The sequence below is a fragment of the Solenopsis invicta genome, chromosome 15 (assembly GCF_016802725.1).
Source record: "Solenopsis invicta isolate M01_SB chromosome 15, UNIL_Sinv_3.0, whole genome shotgun sequence".
Taxonomy (NCBI): domain Eukaryota; kingdom Metazoa; phylum Arthropoda; class Insecta; order Hymenoptera; family Formicidae; genus Solenopsis; species Solenopsis invicta.
Genome location: NC_052678.1, coordinates 9,000,517 through 9,018,308, shown reverse-complemented (window position 1 = coordinate 9,018,308; position 17,792 = coordinate 9,000,517). Strand labels below are relative to the sequence as shown.

The 17,792-nt window shown below is 38.6% G+C and overlaps 3 protein-coding genes across 3 annotated transcripts in view; 1 reads left to right on the top strand and 2 right to left on the bottom strand.

Annotated features, from left to right (window-relative positions):
- The window catches only part of LOC105193095 (scavenger receptor class B member 1), a 39,899-nt gene extending 37,243 nt beyond the window's left edge, over positions 1-2,656 (top strand). Inside the window, exon 6 of the mRNA XM_026138552.2 lies at positions 519-2,656. Within this exon, the coding sequence (XP_025994337.1) occupies positions 519-761 (243 nt within the window). The 3' untranslated portion in view covers positions 762-2,656. The remainder of the gene's footprint in view (positions 1-518) is intronic.
- Positions 2,657-3,087: 431 nt separating this feature from the next.
- LOC105193094 (scavenger receptor class B member 1) lies at positions 3,088-7,107 on the bottom strand. The gene is made up of 4 exons (XM_011157430.3): positions 6,144-7,107; positions 5,674-5,948; positions 5,265-5,508; positions 3,088-5,025 (listed from the first exon to the last, which is right to left on the bottom strand). The coding sequence occupies exons 1-4, from the start codon at positions 6,822-6,824 to the stop codon at positions 4,684-4,686; spliced, it is 1,542 nt and encodes a 513-aa protein (XP_011155732.1). The 5' UTR covers positions 6,825-7,107; the 3' UTR covers positions 3,088-4,683.
- Positions 7,108-10,283: 3,176 nt separating this feature from the next.
- Positions 10,284-14,126, bottom strand: LOC105193107 (ATPase family AAA domain-containing protein 3A homolog). Its single transcript, XM_026138557.2, has 4 exons — positions 13,663-14,126; positions 11,879-12,353; positions 10,772-11,795; positions 10,284-10,633 (listed from the first exon to the last, which is right to left on the bottom strand). Exons 1-4 carry the CDS (start codon positions 14,111-14,113, stop codon positions 10,514-10,516), a joined length of 2,070 nt encoding a protein of 689 aa, XP_025994342.2. The 5' UTR covers positions 14,114-14,126; the 3' UTR covers positions 10,284-10,513.
- Between the last annotated feature and the right edge of the window lie 3,666 nt (positions 14,127-17,792).

The window sequence follows — 17,792 nt, the reverse complement described above, 5'->3', positions numbered from 1 at the left end:
TAATTCTTGCGAGATTAAAAAATATTCTTTTCTGATGCACGTGATTTTGTACTTTTGCTTTAACTTATTTATTATCTTTTTTTTTATCACTTTTTAAATGAAAAAAATTATAAGAAAATGGAATTAGCATACGATTACATGCTAATTGTGCGCATTAACGTATTATCATGTGCATGTATAAGCAGATCTAGAATAATTGTATTTTTATAATTGTGCGTATAAGCTTATTTTTCCGCTCATTTGCCCTATTTAACAAAAAAATCAAGGATTATTATTAGGAAACAATGATAATCTGAACGGAGCGATAAAAATGAAAAAAAGATCGGTAATAAGATGGAAATACAATACGTTATGTATAATTATTATGAGGCAGGACTTATAAATACTAAAACACCTAGTTGTCAAGTATTGCCAGAAAAACTTTTAAAATAAATTAGCAGAGCTATTTAATTAAAGACTGATGAATTAAAAAAAACATTTTTTTTTCTACCTTTGATGTTTTCTTTTTTACTGCTCAGTGCGTCGACGAGCTACCCGCGGAGATGCGCTCCCTGATAAAGCTGGCGGTGGAGCTGCCGCCGGTGGCTCATGCCGCGGTATCCGGTGCTCTGGCTGCGATCGGTGCGATCGTCTTACTCGGTGCACTCTTGTGTCTGGCACGCGCCGCCAAACGCCAGGAGAAGCTGCACCTGAGCAACCCGCTGCCGGCGAACGCGACGAGCACCAAGAGCGGCCAGCTGAATCCAGCCTTCAGCAAGTAGAGTCTAGTCTCGATCGCTTAAACTTGTACGATAATTTTACTTTAAGTTATAGAGAGGCGACGGGCATGTGCTTTATATCTCGATCCCTAATCGAGATATAAAGCACATGCCCGTCGCCTCTCTATAACATAAGTAAGATTATCGTACAAGTCCTCGCGAGGGGGTAGCGCGCGCGAAACTCGCGGGGCGGAACTACGAGCACATTCTCGAGCACTCCGTCTCGATTTCTTTGTTTCGCGATCGAGACTCGCGAGAGCGTGAAGAAAGGGGGAAGAGAGGAAGGGGAGGGAGAGGCTCGTCCGCCGCGACGTGAATTTTCTTATCGCTATCTCGCGGACGGCCGATACGTTAGATTTATTTATGTTACGTATGTTTCTTCTCGGGATGGTATTTTGTCAGACGATGCTAATAGTAGCGCGAGTACAAATTAATTATCGTGAGCGGCGGCTGGCGATGGCTTTCGAGATCTGTGGAGCGGGAGGATATTCGACATTTGGCATTTTATTGCACAACATTTAAATATCGACTGATCGTTCCTCTGTGAACGAGCTAATTCATCTAAAAAAAAATACGCTTTGAAATATCTGCCAACGTTAAAGTCAAGGCTCTCTCGCAACGAAAACATCGCGCTTTGTTTATTAATCTCTTCCACTGTTGACTTCTCAATCGATCGATAGAGTCTCATTTATATTATCTTTATATATCTATTCAATATTCTTTTACTATACACAGAATAACCGTAAACTATTCGACGAACTAGTTATCCTACAATATTTTCTTGCGATACTGCACGGAAATAGAAAATTGAAGCGAAATTATTGTTTCGAAGCGTTCGGCGATTGAAATAAATGTGATGATGCCGTTCTTTTTATCAGAACTATTAATATTTATAATGGATTGCTCCTTGCTCCACACGATCGAATCGATCCTCAAGGATCGCCGTTTTAATCGCGCGCAGCAATTATCACGGCGAATACTGACGTAAGGATCAAAGATAAAATTAATATTCAGTCTGTAACGTTCCGTCCCGAGGTCAAGCTTCGTACACGACTTCAATTTGGATTGCACGAGCGTGTTTGCGACGAGTAGTTTGTGTAATCGAGACGCAGCAACAGCGGAACGACAGAAATCTCTTTTTCTGTACATAGAAAATAAAATCTGACCGTCGTTGTCATCTACCGATTGTAATTACCAAGAATGTACTATTTCTCGTTATTCGTTTGTACATGTATTATTATAAGTAATATTAGTAGACGTAGATTTTAATTAGATTTAATAAAGAAATTACTTTTGTATGATAAAAATCAAAAGATCGAACGAATCGCGCGCGCGCGCGCACGAAAAATCTGGTTATTGGTGTCAGTGTAATCGTTATGTAGGTGTATAATTATATTCTTTCTCAATTTTACTAACTCAAAAATCACGCGCGTAAACTCTGTAAGAAAGACAATTTATCAGCTTGTTGCAAAAGATTTGTCAATTTTCCCATCAAATTTCGTATTATGTAAATGAAATTATAAAACTTAAGTGCCTTGAAAAGAGAATGGAAAACTTGTTACCGTCCCGTGTTGCATAGTTGCGCTTCTATTTTGCTGAAATTATGTTTCCTACTATATTTTGATGAATCTTTTATAACAACTTGATATTTTAATATAAATTCCAGATCTGTAAGAAAGAGAAGGAGAGAAAGGAATAGGAACTCTCACCTTTTACTTATTGCTCACGTCTTATTCTTATGTATCTCTTCTCTTTCGTCCTGAGAATTTTTCCAAGTGTTTTCGAATTTTCTTTCTCCTTTTCTCGTTCCTCTCGCGACGAGGAACGGGGGGAGGATTAAGGACTCGTTCGAGAGGTGAACGCAGGAGAAATGAGGAAAATATATGAGATAGAATTAATTTTGTGACGATTGAGATTGATTTGATGTTCATTCCACTCCCACACGTCACTCCCGTCATATCGCGTTGCGACACAGATGTTATTACGTGCAGCATATTATGCGTTTATCGTCTACGATATGTGTTGCGTGCGTATGCGTGTGCGTATGCAGATACGAAAACACACACACATACAAATTTTTCCGACGAATTAAGAGTTTGCTTCATTTCTCGTAGCATATCGTCACGTGTTGCAGGGGTTATCGAAATGTTAATGTGCGTATGTAGACGAGTTAACGATAAATCAAACGAACAATTTACATGATTTACAATCGGTTATACTGGAGAGATAAATGCCCGAAGTGCGGCATGAGATGAAAAATTGCGAAGCACCTGCGAAGTGAGGTAAGTAAGGAAAGATTCGTCGTATGGCTGTATAAATGCTAAAAGAATAAATATCTACTGTGTGTTGTATTAAAATTGAACTTTTTTTTTCAGCTAGCGTAATACGATGAAAGATAACGGCACGCATGCCGTATGATTTCTTACATATATGTGTACAATATCAAGTACGTAGAATCTTGACGGAGAACTCGCGTCACTTTTCTCCGTATTTAGACTTGTGAAGGAAGGTTTTTCCAACTCGAATATTCAGCAAATTATAAAATAAACACTTAATGATACACAGAGAACATCTTGATATGTAATAAACAATATTTTTCACACAGAAGGATAAAATTAATTCCTGAAAATTGGCCTATTTTTAGTTTTTTTTATTATTAAACAATTACGTTTTCTTTTTTAATTAAAAAATCATTAAAGGAAATAAATTTTCTCTTTTTTTAAATTTTGTTTTATCTCTTTTTGAAACAAAAATGAAAAATGGACCAATTTTCACGGCTCGATTTTACCTCTTCTAGATAAATTTGTGGTAGCAATTAAAAGAATACTTTATTACAAGCTATCCGCTATAGGTATTGTTATAGTTTCATAATTTTTTCCGAGTTGGGTAGCTTTCCTTATTAAAAAAAAAAAAGAAGATACCCGCGCACACCAATAAATCTTGTGGGCCCCAGAGTGAGATAAGTCTTACATTCTACATTAAAACAGCTTACATCGAATCTCGCCGTCAAGACAGCGAACTTATTTAACGAACGGTCGTATGTAATACGTACTGTCGCGCGTGTGTGCGCATTATCGCTTAATTAAGTACAGGTCGTTCATTACGGCGCGACGTAACACACCGTGTCGCGGTCGGCGACACCGTCAGGTAATAACATGGCGAGATGCGTGAATGCCACGACCGTCGACGCGGATTGCAACCGTCGTCGGCGTAATTGCATGTTATTCCCGATGCACTAAAGTGCTCGATCACAGGTTTTGGCCGCGTTGCGGGCGTGTTTACTCTGTCTCGTTCTCACGGTGCAACAACGGTCCGTCAATTTATAAAAGAAATCTTTGCTGGTCCATTGACATTCCTTTAAGATCCTGCTCTCGCCGGATTGATTGTTTAACACCCGCGGTCTTAAATAATTTCACGACGAGCGACTAAGAAGGAGATGCTTCTTAATTCTTTTAAAATAAAAGTATCGTCCCCGTTTATTCATAAAATCCAAAATAAAGTTGCTTGGTAAACGCTTCGTTAAACCGCAAAGTTGTTAAAATATTTCAAATGCGAACGAGCATCTTTAGAATTTTTATCTTCGAGAGATCTATTAATTCTGCGGATTCCCTCAGCGTGCATTAAAATGCTTAGCTTACCTTGCTAATTACGTATATTACTCTCATTGCACAACAATGATCATTCACATTACCGAGCTCCATTTGACTATGCAAATTCGTTCTCTTGTGTAACTTTACGATTCGCATCCTCTGTTTCAAGCTAAATGTCGACTCGATCACGATTAAAAAAAGTTCGAAACATCCAAAAAATTAGACCTTATATTTTTCGGACATCGACATTACCTCGGAATTCTTTTTTTTTTTTGTCTTTCTGGACGGATCGCCGGTCTCCGTTCGTTCGTTTCTTCTTTTCGAGCGGTTTCCGATCAGACCTCGTAAAGGTTGTTGTGAATGAACGTTGTCCTTTGGAGAACCATGTTCTGTTCCATGCGACATTTCCAAAAGCAGACAATCATGGCACTCAAGGAGAGTATTACCGTTATTAGACTGCCCCATTGCAAAGCCATCTCCACGTTGGCCACCGTGAAATGCGTGTCCTCGAAGACCTCCAATATTTCTTCCGAAACCTCGTCTGCTCCGGACTCGACCCAGAAAAGTGGAAGGATCATGCCATCCTTCAGATTCCCGAGAAACGGCACGCCGATCGCCCGTCGCACTTCCACGTTCACTTGAAGCCTCAACCAGCCGCGCATAGGAACCGCTATGCGCTAAGAATGGAAATGTAACTTGTTTTTTTATTTGTTCTCTCGATAAAAAAAATAGCAAAAGATAGTGAATGACGTTTTGCTTCCCAATTTTTTAAAATAAATTATAATAAAATTAATTCTTGAAATAAAACTGAGAGCCAGAGGGAGTCGTGAGATTCTAATTACAATAGTTTAGATGCAACTTATTATCTAGCCTAAATATTTAATTGTAACAATAGTTAAAGTTTAATTATACATACCGGATGTAGATCTACATAAGTTTCGTGATCTTCCTTTCGAGGATTCAAACCGTCTATTTGCTCCAGCAGGGACTTGTCGGCGCCATAAAAATGTGGGAACGACGAGAGCAAGGGTACGCCGAAAGCGCACGTGGATATGTTGAAGAGTCCCGAAGGCGGGCAGACTCTCGTGCCGTGTACTTTCCTGCAGTAGCACTCGTTTTGCTTGTCCGTAAAGTTAAACACTTCGGGGCTGAATTTATATCTATGACGAAAGAAAAAATTACACGTGTAACCTTCAATCAGTTCATTATCTTCCAGTACGAAAAGCTACAATTCATATAATTTCAACATTTCTTTATAATTATAATTATTTAAAATTGAATTATAACACATCAATGCGCAAAAGATATTTAACTTCTTTACTTACCTTAGAGAAGGTATGCCATAGGTGGTCGTATGTTCGGTAAAGTGGAAAGGTAGTTTCGTGCAAAACTCTTTAATATATACATAGAGGGGTTTGCTCGTGTCCTTTGTTAAATGAGGTGGGAACATGTCGCCCAAGGTGCCTCCCATTTTATCGCATTGTTCGTCATCCCAAATGTGCCCTCTATCCATCCCATTCACGCGGTCAATCACGCCAAAATTTTCCATGCCTCGCGTTCCCGTATGTATCGTGATGCGATCCGCATCGATACCTGGTTTCTGTAAGAACAATGTGCATTTCCCACATTAATTTCGACTGAAAGATTGTACTGTATTGTCCCATCCCCAAGGAGAGCAAACGAATCGATTAGACGTCTATTATTTATTATTTCTTCCTGGATCAGTATCCGAAAAAACGTAATCTCTCTTTGACGCAACAATAAAATTCCTTTTGTAATACTTATAATCACGTACCCCAGCCATCAGGCCAAATTTTTCAAAAGGTATGTTCTGCTCGAGCATCATTAGCGGCTTGGCCATGTGAAAGAGCTGAGTGTCGTATCCCCACAGAAAACCATTGACAGTCTCTTTGATGAACGGCTCCTCCTGCAGGGTCGACAGCACCGTGTTAGTGACGAATCGCACCGCGAAGCTCAGGTCCCGGACGTACGCAGTGGCGAACATCAACGGCACGTTTGGCACCAGGACGGTATCGTTGTCGAATCGGCCGCCTATCCATTCGAAAGCCGTCTTGGTTTGGAAGGTGACTGTGCCGTTGTCGTGCAACTCCACGTTCGTACGATTCATTGGCGCGTTGTATATGTAGGGGCCGATTTCCTGGACGTGCAGCTTGCTCGCCTTGCCCGCCTCGAACTCGTTCCAGTTTGTGTAATTGAAGATGTAGATCTTAAATTTCGTTTTGTTGGGTGGATACATCCACCACTTGAAGGAGTGGGTGCCGTTGCGCAGTTTCAATTGTGACAGCACGTAGTCATCGAACGCATCCGTGTACCACAACGCATAGAAGGCGGCGGAGCTGATCAGGAAAATAACGCAATAGATCCAGGCGAGCCAGACGCGAAGACGACGGCTGGGCCGGGCACATCGTCCGATCGCTTCTTTCTCCAGGGCGGTTTCGGTCACCGAGATCGTCATGCCGATCGGTATAAAATTGGTAAAAGAAACGACAGTCGCTTCGATAGACCAAGCTAACAGTCACACTCCGAACCTTCGTCGAGGATCAGAGCTCGCTTAAATTGACTCTCTCAAAAAGTTGTCGCCTAAACCAAAGTCGTTGGCCTAGCCACTCTCCGTCGAAGTCAAACGTTTGGACTCTCCGACGCGGTTGAATGGAAATCTCGATCGGACTCAACAGATAAATCGAGCATCACCGTCGACGTACGACGTTTTCAACGAACTGGTCGATTGAGCCACGCTGACCGCGTACAAAAACCTCCCCGCCTTTTTTAAAATCTGACGATAACCCTGCCATGTGGCGATGACCTCTAATGGCCAACACCTCCGATATATAGTTCGATACGGCGAGTTCAGAGATGATTAGCTCTTTGGGTTCTCGCTATCTCCGCTACCTCGCTCTTCTTCGCAGGTACTCGGATATCAGTGACGTAAAATATACCTGAACATCTATGCGTTTATCCCAATAAATGTTCTGAAAAATGTCTCTCTTTGTCTTTCTTCGGACATATCTTGTATCGTTTAAATCATCCTTATCGAAGAAGCGTCATGAGAGTTGACATTTTATTTTGGGTCAATTCCTGAACAACACTTCGAACAACATTTCGAAATAGCTTGAAGAGTATTCAGAGGAAGAGCCGAAGAAAAAGTAAAATTAGAAAGAATCAGATTGATGATCACTGCCAAGGTCGTTGCTAATCTGAGTATCATGGGTTGTTCAATAACCCTTTACCCGCTGCATCTGCACAATTGCGCGCGTTCAAGATAAAAACAAAGAAAGAGTGAAAGAGAGGGAAACAAAAAGGGGAGGAGGACTTATATCTTCGCACCCGCACCCGTGAGTATGATGGACACAGCGCGTGTCATCCGATTCATTATCGCGCGAGAGTAAAATTGAAGGCTGCGCCGGTTGGGGGATCGTACGACACATTTTATCGCCTCCAGACGAGAAAAAACATGATTCCAGATATCTTCCCGCCCATAGAAGTCGAGTGGAAGGCTCAAGGCTCACGGTTACGCGTACATACACAAGGGGAACGAAATGGATGAAAAAATCCCGGAAGACACAACAACAAACGTCTAAATAATCTCTTCGTTCGACCGAGTATTTTATATTTCTTTTGTTGCAAAAATGCAACTCATTTCCTCTTTTTTTTTGTACTAAAAAACTACCTGGCAATACAAAGTTCTTAGTAACAATAATTGCATGTCATAAAAAAAGAGCTGCGTTATTTGCAAAGTTACGTAATTATATAATTATATAGCGATACAGTTGTATAATTATATAACGATTTGCATCATAATAAGTGTATGCAGTATGAGAAACATCGGTTTAATTTTAATGTAAATTGTTTTGTCTATCGTTTATAGATTCATGCGTTAAACACGTGAAAGAATAATGTCGAAAGGGTAAAATCCATCGAAAAAGTAACATTCCAAGGATGTCACCAAGTCAAGAAAATTTTGCTTGACATCTAATATGTCAGCGAAAATCTTGTGAAAATTTGTACTATTAAAATATAACAATTTTTTCACAAGATCTAAAAGTATAAAGTACAGTCTGCCATGATATAGATAATAGGACTTATATAAACTATAGATTTCACAATTTCGCATGTTAGAATGATTAATGACTTCTAAGAAACGTATCTTTCCTATGTTTATAACTTGTTCGATTAAGTTTCCATTGATGTGGCGGCGTCTTGATATTAAAGACTGCCAAACATATTTATTTCCAAAATATATTCTCGTCAGTGAGGGAGTGAGGGAGTTCAAGGTTTGAACACTGACTACTTGTAAGGTACTTAATCTCATCACTATTAATAATGGCTACATAAATATCAGAGTTAAATACTTAAAATTTTTTTAAATTAAAGTTAATGGTATACAAAAGTAATGTAATTACGTTAAAAGTTACATGAATAAAAACTAACTAGTTAAAAGTTGCGTTAAGATTAAAGTAAATTAAAAGTTAATTTTAACTTTTTTTATTGCAGATTTTTTCAAAAATAACTCAAATTTATCTTAATTTTTGTATATAATATATATAATTAGAAAATGCTAAAAATAAGTTTATTATATTATTCTGTAAATATTTCAATGTTTCTCAGTTTCAATTTACGTGATTTAATTTTATACTATTCCAGTTTATCGTTTTTATAATTTTTATATTAATTTGTTTTTAAAATATTTACACAAAATATTTGATATAAAAATAACTAAAAAACTATATTTTGATGAAACAAAAAAATACAATCATGTTATTTTTTTAATGTCTCGACTTTTTTCTCAAATCCACCTTGATCGCTTTATAGAGTCACTCTCCTTCGGAGGCTTTTTCTTTGTACACTCTCGCTCAATGATTACTTCAATAAATAAATAATAAACGTCATATAATTCTGTGTATGTACATGAATGTTTTTTTTCGACGCGTGCTAATTGTTTGACACGTCTATTCGTTTTTTCTATCGTGAAGTATTGTGTTATGACTGGCGGATGGCCTCTTCACCCGCGTCATCCCCCTACGCCGCGTAGTTCCCTCCATGGTCCTTAATGGCGCGCCGTAATGATAAACGGTGCCATTCTTATCTGGTCGCGTGCACGCGATTACGCAAAAGTGGCGAGATCTCGGTCGGGGCCGGCCAAGCCCACCCGAAGAAACGTGTCCGCTGATTCGCACGTATAACAAAATGCAAAAAATCGGGTGTCGTAATGCCACCAGTTCTGATGATAAGCCCGGGAGCCCGACGGTAATAATAAATTCGTCGTGAAAAGATTTACGAAAAGCCTGCTGATAATTCTCTCTAATTTTTAACACGATTTTATGCGTTATCGCCTTTTACAAATTCGTCAAAATATCTACTAGCGATATCTCTCTCCGAAGAGCAAGGAAGACGTAGATAAAATTGACAGAAGGATTTACGCACTGTGATCTCCTGTGACTCTTTTTACAAATTCGTTGAATCCGCTTTATTTTTTGCTCGGCGCAAAATGTGAAAATAATCACTAATGATATCAACCGCACACTCTTGCAACATTTCCTGTATTTTGTCTCGTATTTTTTTTTCTCGAATAACGAAATTGTTTTTGCTACCAAATATTATTTGCCATAAAATATTGTTAACGTCTCTTGTTAACATTTTGAATAATCTAAATTATTGCAGACTTCGAGATAAGAATTAATTTAGTGAAGTTTCAAAGTTTTTTGGGCGAATTCAAAGGTGGATCGTCTGGCTGTCATTACGATAGTCATTTTGTTATGACTGCAAAAACTTCGATACCCCCGTCGTGTTATTTTTTTCTACAATAAACACTTAATAAATTAACGACTTCATCTCGTTTCTTCAAAAAAATTATCCACATAATTTACGATCGAACATTGTACTTCCATGAAGGTAAGAAATGAATTACAAAGGATGATGAAACGTCATGGTAGAATTACAATTTAATTACCCTAGATAAATGTACATTTGTAACAAGTGACATTTGTGACTCGTCGAGCTCCGCGAACCCGTTCGCGTATTATATCAAATACAAAGATCCGCTGTTCAATTTCCGAGCGGCATTTGTACTCTTCTCCACCCTTAGCACTAGCTTCGCCATTAGCCTGACTATCAAAGATTATTAACAATTCCAATGTTTTCAATTATCTAGGCTGGAGCTATCGTGCTTCCGGGACACGGCTCTGTTGCCGGAGTTCTTGAACGGTCGTCTTCCGTTGCGTATATCGACTTCGACTCCTGCTTTTCCTGTTCACTCTGCCATTGTACCTGCAATGCGAAAAAGATGCGAGGTGAATTCCTCGTAAATATCAAGTATATATAAATAGTATTATCTAAAAAACGTTATATCTGTTAAATAAATTTTTTATATGGTTTTTGTAATCTCAATATTAAATATTAAAGCACCTTCTGTTTGTGCTGCTTGATGGCCTCGAGACACCTGTCCATGACCATTTTTTCCGTCAACACACCGTCCTCTGAGGCATAGGCCGCTGCTTGCCAAGTGACTCCGAGTTTCGCTAACTCTCGACCAGACATTCCCTCTGTCAGATCGGCCATCTTGGTGCACAATGAGCTATAGTCAAATTGCGCGATTTTCAATCTTTTGTTACCCTCGATCGCCGGTTGGAGAACAAATTTGTCGAAGTAGAGACGGACCAGACGTTCGCGTTCCTCGCGGCCCGGAAGACGAAACTCCACCATTTCATCCAACCGATCGTTCACTGCCCAGTCGAACTGCTCTGGCGTGTTCGACGCGAGCACCAACATGAACTTGTTGCTCTGCTCGCCGGTTCTATACAGGAATGCGTTCAACATTGCCCGGAGATCTTCCGAGATATGTTCGCTTGAGCGTTTTCTCAGAAACGCATCCGCTTCATCGATAAACAGCAGCAGTCCCTTGCGGGACGTCAACGCCCAATCAAACACCTTGTGAATAGAAGTGACGCCGTCTCTGCCCAGCGGTGCTAAATCGCCGCCCGTCACAATCGCGTAGTCCATACCCGAATGTTCCGCGAGCTTTTTCGCGAACATAGTTTTGCCAGTACCTGGTGGACCATGCATCAGTATGTTCCTATACATACCACGATTGTATTTCGTATTCTTCGTGGCTATCGCGATGTCACGCAATCTCTCCTCGAGCTTTGGCGCCAAGATCACGCCGGCCAGCGCGTCAGTTTGTTTAGTCTTTAGATTCTTGACCGCTTGAATAGGATGCTGAATGGTGTCGAGAAACGAAAATCTCGAGGTCTCGCGCACCAACGACGGTTTTCCTAAGCGGGACTCGACGTAACGCGCCGCCACGCTGGTCGAGCCCTTGGCAGTGTATATTCCGAAGGCTATAAGCGACAGACCACCCGCGGCCGCGAGGATCTTATCCCAGTCCTCCAACAAGGCTTTGGCACCCGAGCCTAATACTGAGCCAGCTGTTCTGAAAAATACAATAATTATGAAATTAATTTTACATAACTATAAAAAAACGTACACAAATAAAAAAAAAAAATGATTCATTACTTTATTGACTCTAAAACGGTAACCCTCTTTTCCGAGGCTTTTAATCTAATCTGTTCCAGATTGAGATCTTGGTTTTCTCTGTCAATCTTTGCTTTAGCCTTCAATTCCGCTTCCAGTTTCCTCATCTCATTCTTATGCCTCAGTTCCATTTCATGCTCTATTGTGGCTTTTCTCATGGCTTCTTGTTTGGCTACTGATTCCTCTTGTCTTCTCAGGTTTTCATCATTCATCTTTTGCTGCTGCATCAATTGATCATCATAGCGCTTTCTAGCTAATTGATCTTGATATTGTGCTCTCATTTGATGCTGCTTCGTCTCTTCTTGCATAGTTTTTCTTCTTTCATCACCTTCCACCCGTTTTTGTTCTGTCTTAAATTGTTCAATACTGGCTTCATATTTTTTTAATTCGGTCTGTAATTCCACTTGCCTTGTGGTTTCCTGCATCTTAGACAGCTCCAAGGCATCTTTTGCATGTTCTGTTAAAATAAAACTATATTCATTAGTCTGTAGATAAAAGAACATTGTTATTTTAAATAATAAAGATAAGTATGCTGTCAAATATTTAATTTATTGCAATATAAAAATATATACATATACATACATACATACATACATATATATATATATATATATATATATATTATTATTATTATTATTATTAATACTTAACACACATTTAAATCATTTATTTTCTTTAAAATATCTTGCTATAATTAAGTAATTAATTAATAAATAAAATATTTATGTACTTATAATATTTTAAATGCAAATGCTTTTACAAAATGTTAAAGTATATGTAATAGTCACTCAATAATTTTTATATATTTATAAAAATATGATGAAAATTATTGATAGATATGAACAATCATAGTGAAAAATTTTCTTTGAATGTTTTATGTAATTTTTAGAATTTTTATATAAATTTCAATATTTTTCAGAACTTCTATTTAATTTTATAATTTTATAAATTTCTCAGATTTTTTTATATGAATTGAAACATTTCTCAGAAATGTTGAAAAAATCCACGTCTTTTCTAGAATTCTTTATGTAAAGAATTATATAAATAAAAAATTAATGAATTCTTAAATATTTCAAAATTTTTAAAGATTTCTCATTCTATAATTTCTGTTAAAAATCTTATAAAACTTATAAAATTTGAAAAAGTTTAAAGTATTTTTTAGAAATTATAGGATGAAAAAATTTAGAAATCTTAGAATATTCAGAATCACATAAACGAAAAATTCTAGAAAAAGATGTAATTTCCTTATTTATTAAATAATGTAATTCTAATCAAAATTCTGAGAAAATTTTTCACCAGAGAATCCGTGATGAATAATAAGGATCCAAAAACAAAGGTATTAAAGTATTAAAACTATTAATGATATATATCCTCTCTATAGAATATCAAAGACAATTATATCAATTTTTTACAATAATGTTCATATATATTTTTGAAGGTATACAAGTTTTATTTAAAAAATATTTCAAGCAACACGCGATTGACGAGTATTCAACAAGCGGAATACAGTTAACGTAGCAAATTGTCATCGACCAGACGATGGCGTTGAAAAAGACTCGTATCCTCGACATTCCACAGGAATCTCCGTTTACCGGATCGATTGACGAATTCTCCGCGGAAAGTTGCGTCATCGTGCGCGCGAGTGAGAGACGAGATGTCTCCTCGTGCATGCGTATCCTAACCTCTAAAGCCGCCCGCTTACGTAATCGCGCGCACGCGGCTTTTCGCGGAAAATGCGGGAAATGATCATGAAAGGAACATCATACTAGATCGTTCGAGATCCTTGGCAGCTGTGGCGGCTCGTTCCAGCGCGCTCGAGTCGAACCTGTACGCCTCCATCGAACCACTGATCTTCGGCGGTGAACCACCGCCTCCAGCACCGCCGCCACCACCGTCGCCCGCCGGCGGTGGCGGCTGCACAAATTGCGTAAAGTCCTGCGGCGGTTGCGAATTGCGATAGCCGAATAACCACGACATTCTTCCTGCGGTCGACCGGCGTGCTACGAACAAAAAGTTACACTTGGCGCACTCCTCGGCACGCGTGTCCTGGAGAGCGTGCCTTGTCACGTGTACACCGCTGCAATCACGGCGAATCAAATTGCTGGCGAAGTTGCGCAGACTCACGACTGTGACTCTCGGCAGAGAGGAACCTGAGAGCGGCCACGGCGGCCTTTTTCCTATAACGCTTCGAAACTCCCGTACACTAGTGACGCACATCTATTCTGGCCAGAATGGGAACTACGTGTCACATCCATTTTGCAACCCGCCGTTAAAAACAGTGTGGATGCTAGCACGGACAACAACCTACATCCATTTCTCGAGAGATGGATGTAGGTTGTTGTCCGTGCTAACATCCATTTTGCTGTAAATAAAATCTGACGCGTATCGCGTGTGTTGCATCCAGAACAGGGGTCGAGAATGTGCACAAATGATTAATTACGTCTACTTTCGCGTAATTTTTTATTTATTATAGTCTGAATTATTTACATTAACATTGATATTAATACATATCAATACGTTTATGCCCATATTTTGCACAATCATATTTTTACTTAAAAAAGATGTTTAATAGTAACAGAGAGAATTTGGTTCTTTAATAAAGAAACATTCATTTTACGCAGTACTTAAAAAATAATTGTAATTAACATCGCATCATATGATGAAGAAGAAATAAATGTCTTTCCACGAATAAATATACCACCTTTTTATTTTTACATAATTCTTTATTATTTAAATGTCTTCAAATTATGCTTTTGAAAAAATTAGCTTTTTTAATTTTTTTAAATCTTGACGCAACTCTCTCTCTCTCTCTTTCTCTCTTTCTCTTTTAACGTGATTGTCCTTTAATTGTTTAGACCTTCAGTTAGAGAGAGAAAGCATCGCGGTAATAGACATGGAGCAAGCGGCGATGTTATCTCTATGGATACCCTCCTCTTTACTCCCCTCTCGACCCTTCACGTTTTCCGTGCTACGTTTAGGCTGTAAAATTCAGAAAGAGGATTTCGGACGATTTCTGCGCAGGGACGTAGAGAGACTAGAAAGCGCCCACTCTTTTTTTATTATGTTACAATGGCATATACATGCATACGCATGATTTACAAATGACAATACGCGCGATTAACATGGCACAATAAATAATAATAATAATAATAATAATAATAATAATAATAATAATAATGTAATAAAAATCAATGAAATATATGGATACTTGAGTATTATTTTTATTCTCTAACTTACAAACGTGAAGATTATTGATCTGATTTTAATACAACCTTTCAACAGTTTTTACGAAATATCACGTAAAGATTAATCAAAACTTTAGAAAAAAAAATTAATAAAGAATTATATAATAATATACGATATAAGGTATTAAAGTGTTAATCAGTAAAGTAACGGATTTTAATCAAATTCTTCTCGATATTAATCGATGGCAATTGTGGAAATGATGGAAATGGGATGGCAATGGGATGAAAATATTGGAATGAATGCAACGATGTTAATGGAATGGCAATAATGGAAATGATGACAATGACAATATATATAGCCTGACGGCAATGACGACAATGGTGGAAATGATGGCAATTATGACAATGTTCTCGATGTTAATGATGGCAATGGAATAGCAATATGGAAATAGAATCGCATAATGAAATGAATGCAATGATGGAAATGTTATCAAAAAAATGGCAATGATGGCAATAATAAAAATGGTGGCAATGTCGGCAGTGGCGGCAATGGCGTAATAATAATGGCAATGATAAAAATGGGATGACAATGATGGCAACGATGGCAATAATGACAATGATGGAAAAGATGACAAATAGGCCATCCCATTGATTGGTATTGATGGAAAGAATGCAATTATGGAAAGAAGGTAGTTACATTAAATCTTTTGTTTCGGCTGGCCCGAAATTTTACGCATTTCTTGTACGTAAACCCGATGGTAGTATCGTAGAAATTTGCAAAGCTAAAGGTATAACTCTTAATTTTGCAAACAATAAATTAATCAACTATTATTCTGTCAGATCACTTGTTACAGATAAAGGAGATACGTCGATAACACTTCATTTTGACTCTATCAGACGTACGGAGCTTCATAACGTAATAACGAGTACAGAGAGTAAAACATGTAAGCAGAGATTTGATAAACGAAGACGGTATGGGCCTTATGGGTCGTTACCATACGGTCATTGTAATTTATAATTATTTGTTATATAATTGTATTTTTGAGCTTTTGAATAAAATATCTATGTATTATCAGAAGTTTATCGATTTTTCTAATATTTACCTGTATTACAATATAAAAGTTTTTAAGTAAAAACATCAGCCACCAAGCGTTATTCGTAAAAATGGATACACGGTGGAAACACCCTTGGACCTCTATGATCTGCGGTACCACAGGCTGTGGTAAAACCTTTTCTGTGAAAAGATTTTTTCGGAATATGAATTTTATGAGTGATACCAAGTTTGACCGCGTATTATTTTACTATTCAGAATGGCAATCAGGTTACACCGAATATGGTGATACGAGGTGTGTTCAAAAAGTATCGCGAATTTTGTGTTTTTTCAAAAATTATTTATTTATTCATGAATATCTATTTTGTCCCCTTCAAAGTAATCCCCATAAGATATTATACACTTGTGCCAACGGTTTTTCCAATCTTCGAAGCACTTCAAAAAATCATTTTTTTTTATCTTGTTCAGCTCCTCCTTCGATGCCGTCTTTATCTCGTCAAGCGTAGCGTAACGTCGTCCTTTCATGGGCCTCTTCAGTTTAGGGAACAAGAAAAAGTCACAGGGGGCCAGATCTGGGGAATACGGTGGCTGCGGCATCATTAGTGTGTTGTTTTTGGCCAAAAAGTCGCGCACAAGCAACGATGTGTGAGCAGGGGCGTTATCGTGGTGCAAAAGCCAATTTTTGTTCTTCCACAAATCCGGGCGTTTCTGGCGGATTGCTTCGCGCAAATTGCGCATAACTTGCAGGTAATATTCCTTATTGACCGTTCTACCCTGTGGCAAGAACTCATGATGCACCACGCCCCTGCAATCGAAGAAAACTGTCAGCAAAACTTTCACATTCGACCGAACTTGGCGCGCTTTTTTCGGTCTTGGTTCGTGCGGCAGCTTCCATTGAGATGATTGAGCTTTGGTTTCCACGTCATAACCATAAACCCACAATTCGTCACCAGTTATGACCCTCTGGAGCAAATTTGGGTCGTCGCGGACAGAGTCCAACATCTCATTAGCAATGTTCATGCGATGCTGTTTTTGGTCGCAATTGAGCAATTTTGGTACGAATTTCGCGGCGACCCGTCTCATGCCCAAATCATTGATAAAAATCGAATGGCACGAGCCAATCGATATGTTTAGGTCCTCAGCAACTTCTCTAACGGTGATTCGACGATTGGCCAATACCATTTTCTCCACTTCATTAATTTTTTCGTCTGTTGTTGAAGTGCTCGGGCGTCCGGCACGCTCTTCGTCGTTCACATCTTCTCGGCCTTCTGAGAACATTTTGTACCACCGATAAACGTTGCTTCGGTCCAAGGTAGCTTCTCCGTATGCCACAGTCAACATTCGGAATGCATCCGCGCACTTAATTTCGTTTTTCACACAAAATTTGATACAGGTTCTTTGATCCATTTTTTTGAATAGGTAAAAATCGAAGACGATCCAAAACACGTGCAAGCAAAGCAGCTGTCAACAATTAAGTGAACATTCAAAATGGCCGAGCTTGTCGGCATAAGTGAGAGACATGAGTACCAACATAACGCCACAAAAAGATCGAAATTCGAATATACGTAACCCGCGAAAATTCAAAATTCGCGATACTTTTTGAACACACCTCGTATGTCACCTCAGTAATAAACAGCGTGTTGCTATCTTGAAAAAGGCC